At 35.6% G+C, this 17,724-nt stretch overlaps 1 protein-coding gene across 1 annotated transcript in view; it reads left to right on the top strand.

Annotated features, from left to right (window-relative positions):
• CNBD1 (cyclic nucleotide binding domain containing 1) overlaps window positions 1-17,724 on the top strand; it is a 414,652-nt gene that overhangs the window by 24,137 nt on the left and 372,791 nt on the right. Inside the window, 1 exon segment of the mRNA XM_059901721.1 lies at window positions 3,608-3,680. Coding sequence (XP_059757704.1) covers window positions 3,608-3,680 — 73 coding nt within the window.

Below are 17,724 nucleotides of genomic sequence, written 5' to 3'. Positions count from 1 at the left end.
TAAATAGTGGTTATTCATTTACAATATTGTTAAGTCTGCACTTAGTCTACTGCTTCCTCTTAGATTTTGCAAAGGATATTTATCTACTCTTAAGAGAGAAAGCTTGTTGGAGAAAAATAGTTTAGTTTTATTTTAACACTCACAAAACATATCTTTATATGTTTTAACATATCTTTATAACTCCTATCACAAACTTAATTCACCATACTGCACAAATATGAAAATATATATTACCCCTGAGAAAACATTAACACATGTAAACAAAAGGTCATCGTGTCACTCACATAAAACATTGGATTTTAGTTTCTCTATTTCAGTAATACATAGTGGGCCTTATATCAATAAAGATAATTGCTTTTTTAATTTCACCATGAATTTCAAGTTTAAAATTCTTTATAACCACCCATTTATATCAGCTGCTAATCCCCTTTCAAACTTACTCTGGTCAAAATCCTTGATTTTTATCCCCATTATAGGGTTAAGCCTCTTCTACTCTGCCAAAAGCCCAAGTAAGACATATTCATGAGCAGAGAAAAAGACTGGAAAACAAACATAAGCTTAGTATTCTTTAAACTCTTTAAGCTTTATCCCTGTATTAAATTTGATCACCAGAGAAACTCAACTTTACAATTTCATGGTGAAATCTTTTGGTTTTTTTCTTTTTAATGAAACTCTTCGAAGACAAGATCCAGTATATTGCTCAAGGGCCTTTATGTAAAGACCCTTGTGACAAACACCTCTTGGAAGTGAGGATCGGTGAAGAAATTTATTTTGTGAATTGTAAAGTGTCCTTCTAGGCTGTGAGTACTATCTAGCCTATTCTGTTTATTTATTTATTTTTTTAACATCTTTATTGGAGTATAATTATTTTACAATGGTGTGTTAGTTTCTGCTTTATAACAAAGTGAATCAGTTATACATATACATATAACCCCATATCTCTTCCCTCTTGCGTCTCCCTCCCTCCCACCCTCCCTATCCCACCCCTCTAGGTGGTCAAAAAGCACCGAGCTGATCTCTCTGTGCTATGCAGCTGCTTCCCACTAGCTATCTATTTTACATTTGGTAGTTTATATATGTCCATGACACTCTCTCACTTTGTCTCAGCTTACCCTTCCCTCTTCCCGTATCCTCAAGTCCATTCTCTAGTAGGTCTGCGTCTTTATTCCTTTCCTGTCCCTAGGTTCTTCATGAGCATTTTTTTTTTTTTTTTAGATTCCATATATATGTGTTAGCATACGGTATTTGTTTTTCTCTTTCTGACTTACTTCACTCTGTGTGACAGACTCTATGTCCATCCACCTCACTACAAATAACTCAATTTCATTTCTTTTTATGGCTGAGTAATATTCCATTATATATATGTGCCACATCTTCTTTATCCATTCATCTGATTCTGGTTTTGAGTTTACTTGGCTGTGCCAAGCCCAGTGCAAAGTTGCACCCTCAGGTGACGCAGCTTTCCTCAGCAAGGTGAGTTTTCAATTTTTCTATTCTTTGCTGGCAATTCTTAGTCTTATAATATCTGTTCTGTGATTTTTATAATTTTGCTTTAACTGAAAGTTGAAGATATTTACTTTTTCAAAGCTCTTTTTAAAGTCAGAATTTCTCAAACCTTGTCCTTTTCCCAAATCTCTATGCCACCATCCCCCTTTTATGTCCACACCAGTCCCCAGGGCTATTTCTGACCCTGTTCTTAAACTGGGTTATGAAAATGGACTAAACCAATACTTAGTAGAAGTCTTTTCTTAACCCATGTATATAAAAACTACTGTATGACAGATGAATGGGTAAAGAAGATGTGGTATATATATACACAATGAAATATTACCCAGTCATAAAAGAAAGAAATAATGTCATTTGCAGCAACATGGATGGACCCAGAGATTATCATACTAAGTGAAGTAAGTCAGAAAGAAAAAGACAAATACCATATGATATCACTTATATGTGGAATATAAAATATAACGCAAATGAACTTATCTATGAAATAGAAACAGACTCACAGGTATAGAGAACAGACCTGTGGTTGCCAAGGGGGAGAAGGGATTGGGGGACAGATGGATTGTGAGTTTGGGATTAGCAGATGAAAACTGTGATATATAGGATGGATAGACAACAATGTCCTACTATATAGCCCAGCAAACTATATCAGTATCCTGTGATAAACCGTAATGGAAAAGAATATGAAAAAGAATATGTATATATATGTGTATAACAATCACTTTGCTGTACAGCAGAAATTAATACATTGTAAGTCAACTATACTTCAATCAAATTTTTAAAAATGAAAAAAATACTACTATAATTAAGATTTTATATAATAGCTCATATCAGAAATATTACTATACTAGAAGTATTTTTTATATAATTTAGCTGTAACTTGGATAATCTAAAGTAATTATTCCATATAATGCTAAAATGCAATTAGGTAATTTTTTCTTTCTTAAGGCTTAACTGAGTAAAGTAAGTAAGAAAATACCTAAAGCATGTAATTAGTATTTTCAGGTTTATTAAATGGTAATGATCATGTGGTAGCAACCAGTTTTCTGTTTATATTTTACTGATTTCAGTTTTGTATTTAGAAAGTGGTTATTTGTTATTGATGATTCAGTTTTAGGTCACAAAAGGCTTAAATAAAAAGTTTTTGAAATTTTATGACTCAGTTACCTGGAATTAAAATGGATAAGTTTGGACATGTCAAATTCTAATTCTTCCTTATTGGGATGTGGTCAATGAATATGTCTTAAAAAGGTTAGAAATGCATTAGGCCACTGATTCTTTCAGTACCTGTTCACTAAGGGAAGGAATAATATGCATCTTGGTATTTATTATTGCTTTCTGTTTTACATTTCCAACAGCATGCATTCTCCTGGGGTATGGAGAGTACATGTGATGTGAAGGCCCATCTTTGTAAAGATGCTTGTCGTCAATATTCTATTTTCCTTTTCATCTCCTTTGAAGGATGTCAGTTCTTTCTGGTACTGAAGGGGAATCACAATTAGTTGCTTTTAGCTATAACTACTATCTTTCTGCTTGTAAGGGAACATGTGTGATTTGCTTACACTTGAACTTCAGAAGGAATTGCGAACTGAATCCAGACACTGGAAGGTGCTCTGTAGAGTTCTGAAGAGGAGCTAGCCAAAAATGGGGACCTGCATAGGAATGAACAAAAATTACTAGTATTACGGAGAAGGAGAGGGAGAGGGAGACCTCAAGAAAACTCTTCTTTGAATTGTCATGTCTGGAGTTCTGGAACCATTTCACATTCTAAATGTATAGGATAAGGATTCTGACAGGCTTACTTCCAGAGAAGTGACATTATATGACACATGTTAGCAGCAGCATTTACTGGAATTAAACAAATAAACAAACATAATATTCCAGACTAGATTTGACATCAATGAAAAACATTAAATTCTTTCCTCATTTTAATCACCCTATTCAATTCTGCTTGTGTAACAAAGACTGTTAATACCTCACTTCCATAGTCACTGAGTTCTTTTACTATGATGAATGTTTGCAATTAAACTGTATTTACAAACTTGGTTAATAAGATTACTGAAAATTACTCACATTTTTAATTGATTTTTTTTTAATTTTGCAGGCTTGCAAATGCCTAAGAACATTGATTATCATCAGTTGAATACATTATGCCACATGAGAGGAATACAATACAGGTAAGTTATCATGCCTTTCTTTTCCTGTCATTCAAATGAATATGAATATGTTTGTTTAATGGATAAAGTATAGTAATAAACCATTGTTGACTCTCAGAGGTACCTGATTTACCACACAGATAAAAACATTTGAAAACCTGGAGGTTATTTCTCCAGATTGAAGGGGCAGAATATATATGTCATATTTTAAGGAAGCAATTTAGTGTGAAACAAACATAACTCATCCCTAGCTGGGCTCTTGGTAGTACTCAAAAACAGTCATAAGGGAAAAAAGCTTTAAATGGTTGAAAACACAAATCCTGAGTGAAACAAGTACTTTAGCAGTGTCTAGGAGACGCGTAGTTGAAATATAATGGAGCCAAAGAACTAAGAAATATCACGGTTCATAGCTCAGGTTTCCTAAGATATGTGACACTTGAAAATATAATTTTTAAAAATCTATTTTCTTGCCAACTCCTTTTCCCAAATTGAATTTTTGAAATTATAAAACCAGTTAGTTTCTTTCCTATCCATCAGTGTCCATCTACCCTCCCACTTTTCTTCACTAAGAGAGGAACTTGCCTCATCTTAAGTCACATCCTCTTAACCACTTCAAATTATTTCTACATCTTCATTGACTTTTCCACTCCTTTTTCAGAGAAAGAGAGGGTATGCTTTTTTTTTATTTCTCTAAAGAATACTTTTTTTTTATTATGTGCTTCTGCCCCTTCTTCACTCTTGGCACCTTTCAGCATAGGGTAAAGAATTAAATACATGCCCTCTGGAGTCAGGTTGCCTGGTCTGAATCCTGGATCAGCCACTTCCCAGCTGTGTGGTCTTGGGCTGGTTACTTAATTTCTCTTTACCTCAGTTTTCTCATTAGTAAAATGGAGATAATAGTCATATCCATTTCAAAGATTTATTAGGATGATTAAATGAGCGAATATATGTAAACAGTGTCTGACACATGGTAAGAGCTACATAACTATTTTTATTATTGTTATTCAAAAAAGCTCACCCAAGTTTTTAACTGTTGAACTTATATGCTGGTCCCTTTTTTCACACGTAACAAGCTAGTTAAGGCTTTTGGAGTAGAACACCTTCTTTCCTCTTATTTTCCTTTTGCTTTCTAGCCCAGGCATTTTTTTTAAAATGTATTTCTAGATTCCCACCTCACTACCACCCTTGGGGAATCATAATAAGAGAGATTAAATCATCTAGATCTGGGTCTGCCAAAGAATCCATTCTACATAAATTTTATCAGCCTTCATCTTCCTGGTTTGAGAATCCCCCCCAGGCAGTGTTTTCTCATCAGACCATCATCTGGTCCAGGCAGTCTGGTTGTCCTGCCTGACTTCCCTCTATTAAGTCTCACATTTACTATACCTTCTCTTAGACACTCCCCTGAATTTCTTGGATGTTTTCTTTTGAGGCAGTGGCACACACCAGGGGCCTGGAAGGGGGCACGTTTTACGGGATCTGTGTATAGGTTTTGGGTCATTCTTTTAGAAAAAGAATATAAGATTACAAATACAAAATTGGATATTAAAATGAGTATTTATTTAGAATGAGAAAATAAACTACAACAAATTAATGAAGGCTTAGCAATTCAGGTCCTTTTTCCTCCCTGAGATTTCTTTAGGCAACTTATCAGAAATGTGTACATAGAAATTGTCTTTCAGATTACAAAGTTTTCAATTGATTTCAACAAATTGAGAAGAGATTTAAGAAAAATATGTTCCTCTGTATTTATTCTATATGTATTATATGTTTAAAATGACCAATGAAATATACTTTTCCCCATAATAAAAACAGAAAGGCTGAGAATTAAATGACTTAAGGATTGAAATTTTTATACATGAAACATATGAAGAGTCTTAGTTTTGATACTATACCATACACACACACACGTACATATGTATATTCATCTTCTTTGGATAGCTGTCCTTCCTCCCGGGTCCTTCATTTGGCCCAGGGTGGGAAGATGGAGGGGAGGCTGCTACTCTCTACCACTTCCCATGTACCTCTACCATGGGCTCCACTCCAGCTGCTACAACTGCTTCTGTCCCCTATCTGGGTACATGTGAGCACTTCTCACTGGATTACATATCTATATATATCTATATCTATATCTATATCTATCTATCTATACATATATATATTTACATGTATATATGTATACACTTTGTACAAAAGGCAAGACACACTGTTGTGGTGGCTGCTGCCCATATATGTGTGGTCTCAGTCAGCTGGTGTCTATCTGATATTTCTTCTCCTCAGAATAAAGGCAGTAGATTGGCATATTATTCTGGGTTTTCTTTTTAAACCACATAAAAGAAAAACTGAATAACAAAGGGAAAATTATGTCACTTTGGATTCCTAAATTCTTGGATATAGAACTTTTTATCTCTAGTAGACTATGTTCCATGAGAGGAGATTTGTTTTATTTTTAAATTTTATTTACTTATTTATTTTTAAAAAGGATTTCCTAATGTATTCCCTTTTTAAAATTTTATTTATTTCTTTTCTTTTTTATTTTTGGCTGAGTCAGGTCTTAGTTGTGTCATGCGGGCCCTTCGTTGTGGCGTGTGGGCTTCTCTCTAGTTGTGGAGTGTGGATTTTCTCTCTCTAGTTGTGGCATGGGCTCCAGTGTGCATGGGCTCTGTAGTTTGAGGCATGCGGGCTCTCTCGTTGTGGTGCATGAGCTCAGTATTTGTGGTGTGCGGGCTTAGTTGCTCAGCAGCATGTGGGATCTTAGTTCCCCGACCAGGGGTCAAACCCTTGTCCCCTGCACTGGAAGGTGGATTCTTTAACACTGGACCACCAGGGAAGTCCCAGGAGATTTGTTTTGTCTTATTGCTTTCTACTCTTAGACTTTAGGCATAGAGTTCAATGTTTTGAATTGAATTATGTTCTGATGATCAGTAGAAATAAATATCTTCTTAATGCTTTAAAAAACATTATGCATTTTCTACTTGTGTTGATTATGAGGATAAATACACATTAATAGTTTTTTTTTTAGTATTGTCTAGATAGCTAATCTTTTTAAAACATACATTTTAAAACAAAAGAGTAGCTTCTGTTGGTTCAACATTCCAAATTTCTTCTCGGACTATATGCTTTGGAGATAAACTTAAATATCCTTTGAAGATTTCTTTAGTTTGTCAAAGTACTCCATGACTTGATCAGTCAGCTCTTATGTTCTAAAGGTCAATTTACTTAGTAAAAAATAGAGCAATATGGTTTAAAAGGAATTTTATGTTCTAAGTTTCAAATAGAAAAAAAAATGAGGCTACAGCTTTATAACTGCTTTTTCCTTTGTGGTCAAGTACTTTTGTAACTTCATACAGAAATCTTTAAACATTTATAAACTTGGAAGTATAAAAGAAAAACACAGTTATGATGCATTTGCATTTGTACATTTGTATAAAAATGGTCCTTGTCAAACAATTAGGTTTTTGACTAGGTTATAGCAAAAGCTCTATCTTTATTAGTGATTAATATTACCAATATGTAGCCATTTATACTCAAATATAGATGCAGTTATGCTGATTGTATATTTTTATACTTGCAGAGTCTATAACTCATAAATAGGTTTTAGCCCAAAGTTCACTTATAAGTTGATTATGTAGCATTCAGCATTTTCCCATAGACACAATATTGTAGAGTTAGAGGATTGTACAAGAAGAAATCAACTTAGAAATCATCTGGTGGAAACTCCTTAATTTATAGATGATTAAATGTGCCCAGTTTCCCCAAAATGTATCTTTAGATTATATACTTTTATGACAGAAAGAGAAAAATGATATTGCTTAAATTATAGTAATTAATTAAAACACGAAAACATTGAGTAATTATTTTTCTCTCATTGCTTCCAATTAAGGTAAAGTACATCAAATTAGTAGAAAAATAAAGGTTGGTAGAGACAGTTATGATGATTTTAAGGAGGCTCCTGGACTTGACTTATCAGACATGGACATTGTTTGACATAAACATGAAGATATGAAGAAATAGGTGATTTTTATTTTTAAGGAAAATAAAGTTTGGAAGAGAAAGGGGAGATAAGAAGAGCTTTAAAAAGATGGTTTATGTACACATAAAAAAAAAAAATTAACTGAGCTGTCCCACAAACATTGCTCTGTCTGGAATGAAGTCAATTTTTATTTTGAATAGTTTTCATTGGTAGCTACCAGTTGGCACTGTCAATCAGAACAGACTTGTTATCTTTTGTGATGGCAGAAAATGTGGGCAGAGACTGATAGAATCTTACTTTTATTTAATAGATTGTGAACAAGTTGGAGGCTTGTGATTCAAGGTGTGCCTGTTAATGTTATTTTGCCTAAAGTTCATAGTCTTGTATTCAGTTGTCTAGAGCAGGATTCTCTAACTGAGTCAGTACCACCCCTAGAGGGCATTTGGAAATGTGTACCCACTTATAGGTTCCACAATGAGTAGGAGGTAGCACTGACATTAAGTGGGTAGGTGTTGGGCATTGTAAACAGCAATGTGCAGTAAAATCCTGCATATTGCTCCATCCCAAATGCCAATAGCCCTCTGTGGCATTGTGATTTACAATAAGAAGTATATGTTTGGTCTTCGTCCCCATTTCTGGCATAGTGCTCTTAAAACTTTTGGAATTTCCTAACTGATGAGAGTGATAAAGATATCTTTTGTTATGTTAATGAGGTGACTTTTGGACCCCATCTAAGGATCCAAGTTGCCAGGAAAACCAACAATGTGATTAGAAGGTTGGAACTTTCAGTCCCACCTCCTGACCTCTGGGTCAATAATTTAATCAATTATGTTTATGTAATGAAGCCTCTATCAAAACCCAGAAGGACTGGGTTCAAGGAGCTTCTGAGTTGGTGAACACATGGAGGTGCTGGGATAGTGATGCCTGGAGAGGGTATGGAAGCTCTGCACCCATTCCCACATAATTTACCCTGTGAATCTCTTTTTTCAGGATGTCCATCTGTATCCTTTATCATATCCTTTTGTAATAAACTGGTACACATAACTAAGTAAACTGTTTTCCTGAATTCTCTGAGTCACTCTAACAAATTAATCAAACCTGAGTAGAGGATTGTGGGAACCTACATTTGCTTTGATAGTTTTCTAATGTTATTTCTTTGATACATTTAGGTTAATATATTTTACTATCATTTCATTGCTCAAGACTATCCAATGACTATTCACCACATAAAAGATAAAGTCAAATCCACTTAGATAGCAAACAGGCACCTCAAACTCTACAAATCTAGAACATAACTTTTGATTTTTTTCTTTTCACCTATTAACCTTCTGTATCCACATTTTAATAAATGACAACTGTGCAAATTCAAGGTCAAGCCCCAAATCTTGGAGTCATCAGAGCCTGCTATCTTTCTTTTTTATACCTCATATCTAACCTGAAAGATATCCTGATAGCTCTACCTTCAAAATGTATCCAGAACCTAACCATTTCTTACCACCTCCGCTAATACCATCCTGATCCAGAGCACCAGTGCTCTTGCCTGGATTACTGCAATAGCCTATTGATTGGTGTTCTTGCTCCATCCCTTGCCCTTTTACAGTCTGTAGCTGGCACAGTAGCCAGATGAATCTTGTTAAAATATACACCAGGACATTATTTGCTCAGAATATTCTAATGGTTTCCATATCACTTAAGGTAAAAGCTAAGAACTTCACTGTGGCCTGTAAGGTCATACATGATCACATCCTACTGCATCTCTGACCACTTCTTCTAGACAAGACTGTCTTGCTTATTTTGCTCTAGCCATAGTTGTCTCCATGCTCTGTTCCTATCGCACCAAGTATGGTCCTGCCTCAAGGCCTTCACACTTGTACTTTCTATCTGGAATGCTCTTTCTTCAGATGTCTACTCTCCTTTATCTCTTACGTCCCTCAGGTCTCTGCATTCTGTGACCAGCCTATATGAAACAGATACTCTTAGTACTTATTATCTCCTGATTTTTGCTTTCATTTCTTAATAGTATGTCTGACATATAGCTACAAATTTATTTTTATTGTTCCTCTCTCTACATTGAAAACTTCATGAGGACAAAACTTTTTTTATTTGCTGATGTATTCCCAGTGATTATAATGGTATCTGACACATTATTGGTGCACATTAAATATTTTTTGAATAAATCTCCTTTATCTGGCATTTAAAGTCTTCTAGAATCTGGGACAACAATATATTCTTATTACTATTTGCTGATGTGAATTTTACTCCTGAGTAAATATCCCCTAAACCCCCAACCCTTATTTACAAATTCCTTTATCCTGATAAACTTATTTGTTTCACAGCAAACTGCATAGCTTTTTATTCCCTATAAATCTGTTCCAAAAAGACTTTAAGCTGAGAGTCTGAAGGAATTCATCTTCTAGCTTTTGCTCTGCTGCTAAATGTGATTGAGGTTATTGGAATATCAGTTAAACTCTCAGGACTCAGTTTTCTCATTTGCAAAAGGAAAGATATAAATTTGATTTGACATAAAAACTTTTAGTCTTATTACTGTATAAAGCTGAAGCTATATTTTTATCCACACTTTTATCTTAGTGAATGGCAAAATTATCTACCCAGCTGTACAAGCCAGAAACTGTTAAATTGTAGAATCCCATCTTCCCTCCATATTAGACACACATTGGATAAATCAGTTATAATCACATTACTTACAAGAGCTTTTATAATGGGATGATTTTTACATCTCCAGCCTTGTCTCCCAGTGACTCTTCCTTTCCTCCCAGCCATGACATGACTGGTGGTTTCTTGACTATACCTGTACCATGTTATTGAGGGCTTTGTACTTTGGCTCATACTGATTTTTCTGTCTGAAATACCATCCTCCCATTCATCCCCACTTACCAATAAATAGGTGAACTAATCTTCATGTTCAACCTGAAATCTCCTTCTCCAAGAAGAGTTGTCTTATCCATTTCCACTTGACTCTGTATTGTTTTCTATCAGAGCACTCCTGATAATTTCTTATGCATTTGTTTAAAGTCTCTTCCCCTCTATTTTAACATAGGCAGCTCCTTGAAGGCTGTGTTCATTAGACTAGGGTAACTGCCAGTATGATGTAACAATAAAACTAAAAAATACTGTGGTTTAAGTAAAAGGTTTTTCTTCCTTAGTCTGAAAGTGGCACTCCTGTTGTATGTAGAAGTTCTACCACATGAAATCATTCAGGGATGTGTGTTGGCCTCATCTTGGTGTTTTGATATCAGTTTGTCATTTTCTTTTCAATACAGGTGAAGAGGCCACTGCCACATCTGGTTTCCACTTCATGGAAAGGAAAAATATGAAGTCAAGGAAAGCAATTTCCTATTTGACAAAGGAGCCAGAATTTCTAGAATTACTTCTTACATTCTGCTGGCAAGAACTTTCTCTTAGGCTAATTTCAGTTGAAAGGAGGCTGGGAAATGTAATCTTTAGCTGGGCAACCATGTGTGTGGGAAGAAGTGGAGAGTGAATTTGAGTGGGGTCAACTAGTAGTCTGTCAACCCAAACAGAAATCCTATCTTATTAGTCTTTCTATTACTAGAGACTAGAATACCCTAGGGGCTCCATAAATGTTTTTAATTAATAAAAGAATAAATATTTTATAATTCTTTTTTTCTGTTTTGCACCTCCCTATTTCTCTATGAAGCATTTGGGAATATCTAAAGACATATTTTCAAGTTTATTAATTCCTTATACACCGGTCTCTAATCTCTCATTCACTGAGTTTTTTTATTATTAATTTTTATTGAAGTATAGTTGCTTTAAAATGTTATGTTAGTTTCTGCTTGCAGCAAGTGAATCAGCTATATGTATACATATATCCTCTCTTTTTTTGATTTTCCTTCCCATTTAGATCACCACAGAACATTGAGTAGAGTTCACTGTGCTATACAGTAGGTTCTTATTATTTATCTATTTTATTCATAGTAGTGATTATATGTCAAGCCCAATCTCCCAGTTCATTTCACCCCCCTACCCCACCTTGGTATCCATACATTTGTTCTCTAGGTCTGTGTCTCTATTTCTGCTTTGCAAATAGGTTCATCTGTACCATTTTTCTAGATTCCACATAAAAGTGATATTATACAATATTTGTTTTTCTCTTTCTGACTTACTTCACTCTGTATGATAGTCTCTAGCTCCATTCATGTCTCTTCAAATGGCACAGTTTCATTCCTTCTTATGGCTAAGTAATATTCCATTGTACATATATACCACATATTCTTTATCCGTTCCTCTGTTGATGGTCATTTATGTTGCTTCCATGTCCTGGCTATTGTAAATAGTGCTGCAATGAACACTGGGGTGCATGTATCTTTTTGAATGATGGTTTTCTCAGGGTATATGCCCAGTAGTGGCATTGATGGGTCATATAGTAGTTCTATTTTTAGTTTTTTAAGGAACCACTATACTGTTCTCCATAATGGCTGTATCAATTTACATTCCCACCAACAGTGTAGGAGGGTTCCCTTTTCTCCACACCCTGTCCAGCATTTATTGTTTATAGATTTTTTGATGATGGTCATTCTGACTGGTGTGAGGTGATACCTCATTGTAATTTTGATTTGCATTTCTCTAATAATTAGTGATGTTGAGCATCTTTTCATGTGTTTGTTAGCCATCTGTATGTCTTTTTGGAGAAATGTCTGTTTAGGTCTTCCACCCATTTTTTGATTGGGTTGTTTGGTTTTTGATATTGAGCTGCATGAGCTGTTTGCATATTTTGGAGATTAATACTTTGTCAGTTGCTTCATTTGCAAATATTTCTGCCATTCTGATGGTGGTATTTTCATCTTGTTTATAGTTTCCTTTGCTGTGCAAAAGGTTTTAAGTTTCATTAGGCCCCATTTGTTTATTTTTGTTTTTATTTTCATTACTCTAGGAGATGGGTCAAAAAAGATCTTGCTGCGATTTGTGTCAAAGAGTGTTCTTCCTATGTTTTACTCTAAGAGTTTTATAGTGTTTGGCCTTACATTTAGGTTTTTAATGCATTTTGAGTTTATTTTTGTGTATGGTGTTAGGTTTATTCCTAAGTATTTTATTCTTTTGTTGCAATGGTAAATGGGAGTGTTTCCTTAATTTCTCTTTCAGATTTTTCATCATTAGGGTAGAGGAATGCAAGAGATTTCTGTGCATTAATTTTGTATCCTGTTACCTTACTAAATTCATTGATTAGCTCTAGTAGTTTTCTGGTAGCATCTTTAGGATTCTCTATGTATAGTATCATGTCATCTGCAAACAGTGACAGTTTTACTTCTTTTCCAATTTGGATTCCTTTTATTACTCTTTCTTCTCTGATTGCCATGGCTAGCACTTCCAAAATGATTTTGAATAATAGTGATGAGAGTTGACATCCTTGTCTTTTTCCTGATCTTAGAGGAAACGGTTTCAGTTTTCAACATTGAGAACAATGTTGGCTGTGGGTTTGTCATATATGGCATCTATTATGTTGCAGTAGGTTCCCTCTATGCCCACTTTCTGGAGAGTTTTTATCATAAATGGGTATTGAAATTTGTCAAAAGCTTTTTCTGCATCTATTGAGATGATCATATGTTTTTATTCTTCAATTTGTTAATATGGTATATCACATTGATTTGCATATATTGAAGAATACTTGCATCCCTGGGCTCAGTCCCACTTGATCATGGTGTATGGCCCTTTTAATGTGTTGTTGGATTCTGTTTGCTTGCATTTTGTTGAGGATTTTTCACCTATGTTCATCAGTGATATTGGCCTGTAATTTTCTTTTTTTGTGATATGTTTGTCTGGTTTTGGTATCAGAGTGATGGTGACCTCGTAGAATGAGTTTGGGAGTGTTCCTCCCTCTGCTATATTTTGGAAGAGTTTGAGAAGGATAGGTGTTAGCTCTGCTCTAAATGTTTGATAGAATTCGCCTGTGAAGCCATCTGGTCCTGGGCTTTTGTTTGTTGGAAGATTTTTAATCACAGTTTCATTTCATTACTTGTGATTGGTCTGTTCATATTTTTTATTTCTTCCCGGTTCAATCTTGGAAGGTTATACCTTTCTACGAATTTGTCCATTTGTTCCAGGTTGTCCATTTTATTGGCATATAGTTGCTTGTAGTAGTCTCTTAAGATCCTTTGTATTTCTGTGGTGTCAGTTGTAACTTCTCCTTTTTCTTTTCTAATTTCATTGCTTTGAGTCCTCTCCCTTTTTGTTCTTGATGAGTCTGGCTAAAGCTTTATCAATTTTGTTTATCTTCTCAAAGAACCATCTTTTAGTTTCATTGATCTTTGGTATTGTTTTCTTCATTTCTATTTCATTTATTTCTGATCTGAACTTTATGATTTCTTTCCTTCTGCTAACTTGGGTTTTGTTTGTTCTTCTTTCTCTAGTTGCATTAGGTGTAAGGTTAGTTTGTTTATTTGAGATTTTTCTTGTTTCTTGAGGTAAGATAACATTGCTATAAACTTACCTCTTAGAACTGCTTTTGCCATTTCCCCTACATTTTGGGTCATTGTGTTTTCTTTTTTTTTTTTTTTTTTTTTTTGGTTTCCAGAGTTTGGCTTTATTTTGCAGTACAGAAATCATTTGGAGCCATTGTGAGACAGACATCACTGAAGCAGAGACTCTGTCAAATCAATGTGTTTTCATTGTCATTTTTTTCTAAGTATTTTAAAATTGCCTCTTTGGTTTCTTCAATGATCCATTAGTTATTTAATAGCATATTACTTCATCTCCATGTGTTTGTGTTTTTTATAGTGTTTTATTTTTTTTCCCTGTAATTGATTTCTTATCTCCTAGTGTTTTTGTCAGAAAAGATGCTTGATATGATTTCAATTTTCTTAAGTTTACCAAGGCTTAATTTGTGACCCAAGATGTGATCTATCCTGTAGAATGTTCCATGTGCACTTGAGAAGAAAGTGTATATTGCTGCTTTCAGATGGAATGTCCTGTAAATACCCCTTAAGTCTCTCTGGTCTAATGTGCCATTTAAGGCTTGTGTTTCCTCATTAATTTTCTGTCTGGATGATCTGTCCATTGCTGTAAGTGGGGTGTTAAAATCCCCTACTATGACTGTGTTACTGTCAATTTCCCCTTTTATAGCTGTTAGCATTTGCCTTATGTATTGAGGCACTCCTATATTGGGTACATAAATATTTACAGTTGTTATATCTTCTTCTTGGATTGATACCTTAATCATTATGCAGTGTCCTTCCTTGTCTCTTGTAACAGTCTTTATTTTAAAGTCTATTTTGTCTGATATGAGTATTGCTATTCCAGCTTTCTTTTGATTTCCATTTGCATGGAATATCTTTTTACGTCCCCTCACTTTTAGTCTGTATATGTCCCTAGATCTGAAATGGGTCTCTAGTAGACAGCATACATCCATGTCTTGTTTTTGTATCCATTCAGCCCATCTGTATCTTTTGGCTGGAGTATTTATTCCATTTACATTTAAGGTAATTATTAATGTGTATGTTCCTATTGCCATTTTGTTAATAGTTTTAGGTTTGTTTTTGTAGGTCTTTTTTTTTTTCTTGTGCTTTCCACCTAGAGAAGTTCCTTTACCATTTGTTGTAAAGCTGGTTTAGTGGTGCTGAATTCTCTTAGCTTTTGCTTGTCTGTAAAGTTTTTGATTTCTCTTTCAAATCTGAATGAGATCCTTGTTTGGTAGAGTAATCTTGGTTGTAGGTTTTTACCTTTCATCGCTTTGTATATATCATTCCACTCCTTTCTGGCCTGCAGAGTTTCTGCTGAAAAATCAGCTGTTAACCTTATGGGGATTCCCTTTTATGTTATTTGTTGCTTTTCCCTTTGTTGCTTTTAATATTTTTCTTTGTATTTAATTTCTGTTTTGTTTGATTAATATGTATCTTGGCATGTTCCTCCTTGTGTTTTCCTGTATGGGACTCTCTGCATTTCCTGAACTTGGGTGACTATTTCCTTTCCCATGTTAGGGAAGTTTTCAACTATAATCTCTTCAAATATTTTCTCAGACCTTTTCTTTCTTTTCTTATTCTGGGACCCCTATCATTTGAATGTTGTTGCATTTAACGTTGTCCCAGAGGTCTCTGAGACTGTCTTCAATTCTTTTCATTCTTTTTCTTCATACTGCTCCATGGCAGTTATTTCCAGCATACTATCTTCCAATGCACTTTTCTATTATTCTGCCTTAGTTATTCTGCTATTGATTCCTTCTCTTGTATTTTTCATTTCAGTTATTTTGTTGTTCATCACTGTTTGTTTGTTCTTTAGTTCTTCTATGTCCTTGTTAAACATTTCATGTAACTTCTCGATCTGTGCCTCCATTCTGTTTCTGAGATCTTGAATCATCTTTAATATCATTACTCTGAATTCCCTTTCAGGTAGATTTCCTATTTCATCCTTCATTTATTTGGTCTTGTCAGTTTTTACCTTGCTCCTTCGTCTGCAACATATTTCTCTGTCATCTCATTTTGTCTGACTTACTGTGTTTGTGGTCTCCTTTCCCTGGCTTCAGGGTCATAGTTCCTCTTGTTTCTGGTGTCTGCCCCTTGGTGGTTGAGGTTGGTCCAGGGGCTTGTGTAGGCTTCCTGGTAGGATGGACTGGTGCCTGCACTCTGTTGGGTGGAGCTGAGTCCTGTCCATTTGATGGGCAGGGCCGTGTCAGGGGTGTGTTTTTGGGTTTCTGGGAGCTTAGTTGGATTTAGGCAGCCTGTCTGCTGATGGGTGAAGCTGTGTTCCTGTCTTGCTGGTTCTTTGGCCTGAGGTGTCCAGCATCAGAGCTGCAGGCAGTTGGGTGGACATGGGTCTTGGTGTTGAGATGGAGACCTCCAGGAGAGCTCATTCTGATTAATATTCCATGGGACCAGGAATTCTCTGGTGGTCCAGTGTCCTTGATTTGGTGCTCCCATCCCGGGGTCTCAGGCCCTATCCCTGGCCAGGAAACCAAGAGCCCACAAGCTGTGAGGTGCAGCCAAAAAAGATTAAAAAAAGAAAGGAAAAGAAAATAAACAGACAAACTAAACCCAAGACAAATAGCAAAAACAAAAACAAAAACACAACAAAATAAAGAGAACAAACAAACAAAACCCAAGAGAAATGTTAAAAACAAAACCAAACACAAACAAAAGCAAACAAAAAACAGACAAAAAACCAAAAAAACCCTAAAAATAAAGAGAACAAAACACAAAACAACCAAACAAAAGAACCCCAAAATGAAAACAAATGATAAAAACAAAACTAATAAAAACAAAAAAACAAACAAAAGCAGAAAGCAAGCTATAAATAAGCAAAGAAAATATAAAACTAACACACAAAAATGATCAAAAAAAGTAAAAAAATCAAATCAAAACAAAGCAAAAACAAAAAAATCACAAAACCACAAAAAGTAAGATAAAAATAGAAATATTAAAAATATATTAAAAACTAAAAACAAAAAAGAAAAATAATAAGAAAAAAACAGCAACAACAAAATAAAATGAAACAAAAAAAATTTTCTTGGGGCCTCTGCTGTCAGTGTCCTTGCCCCCACAGTGAGTCACAGCCATACCCTGCCTACCCGGGAGGCCCTCCAATACCTCTAGGTAGGTCTCTGGACCTACTGTGGGCACTGTGGGGGCAGCTCAGATGCTGATGTGGTCAAACTCCTTTGTGCCCTTGTCCCCCAAATCCACAGCTTCTAAAGCTAGACCAGTCTCAGTTGTGGGAGCACTCGTCCATTCAGCCATTCCACAGACTCAGGGTTTACCAAGCTGATCATTGGGATTTAATCCTCAGCTTGCACAGCTGCATGGAGAGATTTCCATTCCTCTTCCTTAGTCACACAGCCCCTGGGGCTCAGTTTTGGTTTTGACCCCACCTCCACATGTGGGCCACCCTCAGACATTTGTTCCCTGCCCAGGCAAGAGGTGTCAAAAGCAGTGGCTAATTGGGGCACACTTGCTCACTCAGGCTGGGGAGAGATAAGGTTGCCACAACTGGGGTGCATGCACTTACTCCGATGGGAATCCCTTCTAGTGCCTGCGGTGGCAGAGACCAGCAGGAAGTTGCAACAGACTGGGGTCTACTCACTCTGGTGGCAGTCCCCCCCAGTGCCCACGGAGGCAGAAGTTG

Source organism: Balaenoptera ricei, chromosome 17 (genome assembly GCF_028023285.1).
Source record: "Balaenoptera ricei isolate mBalRic1 chromosome 17, mBalRic1.hap2, whole genome shotgun sequence".
NCBI lineage: Eukaryota > Metazoa > Chordata > Mammalia > Artiodactyla > Balaenopteridae > Balaenoptera > Balaenoptera ricei.
This window is presented reverse-complemented; position numbering and strand designations above follow the sequence as displayed.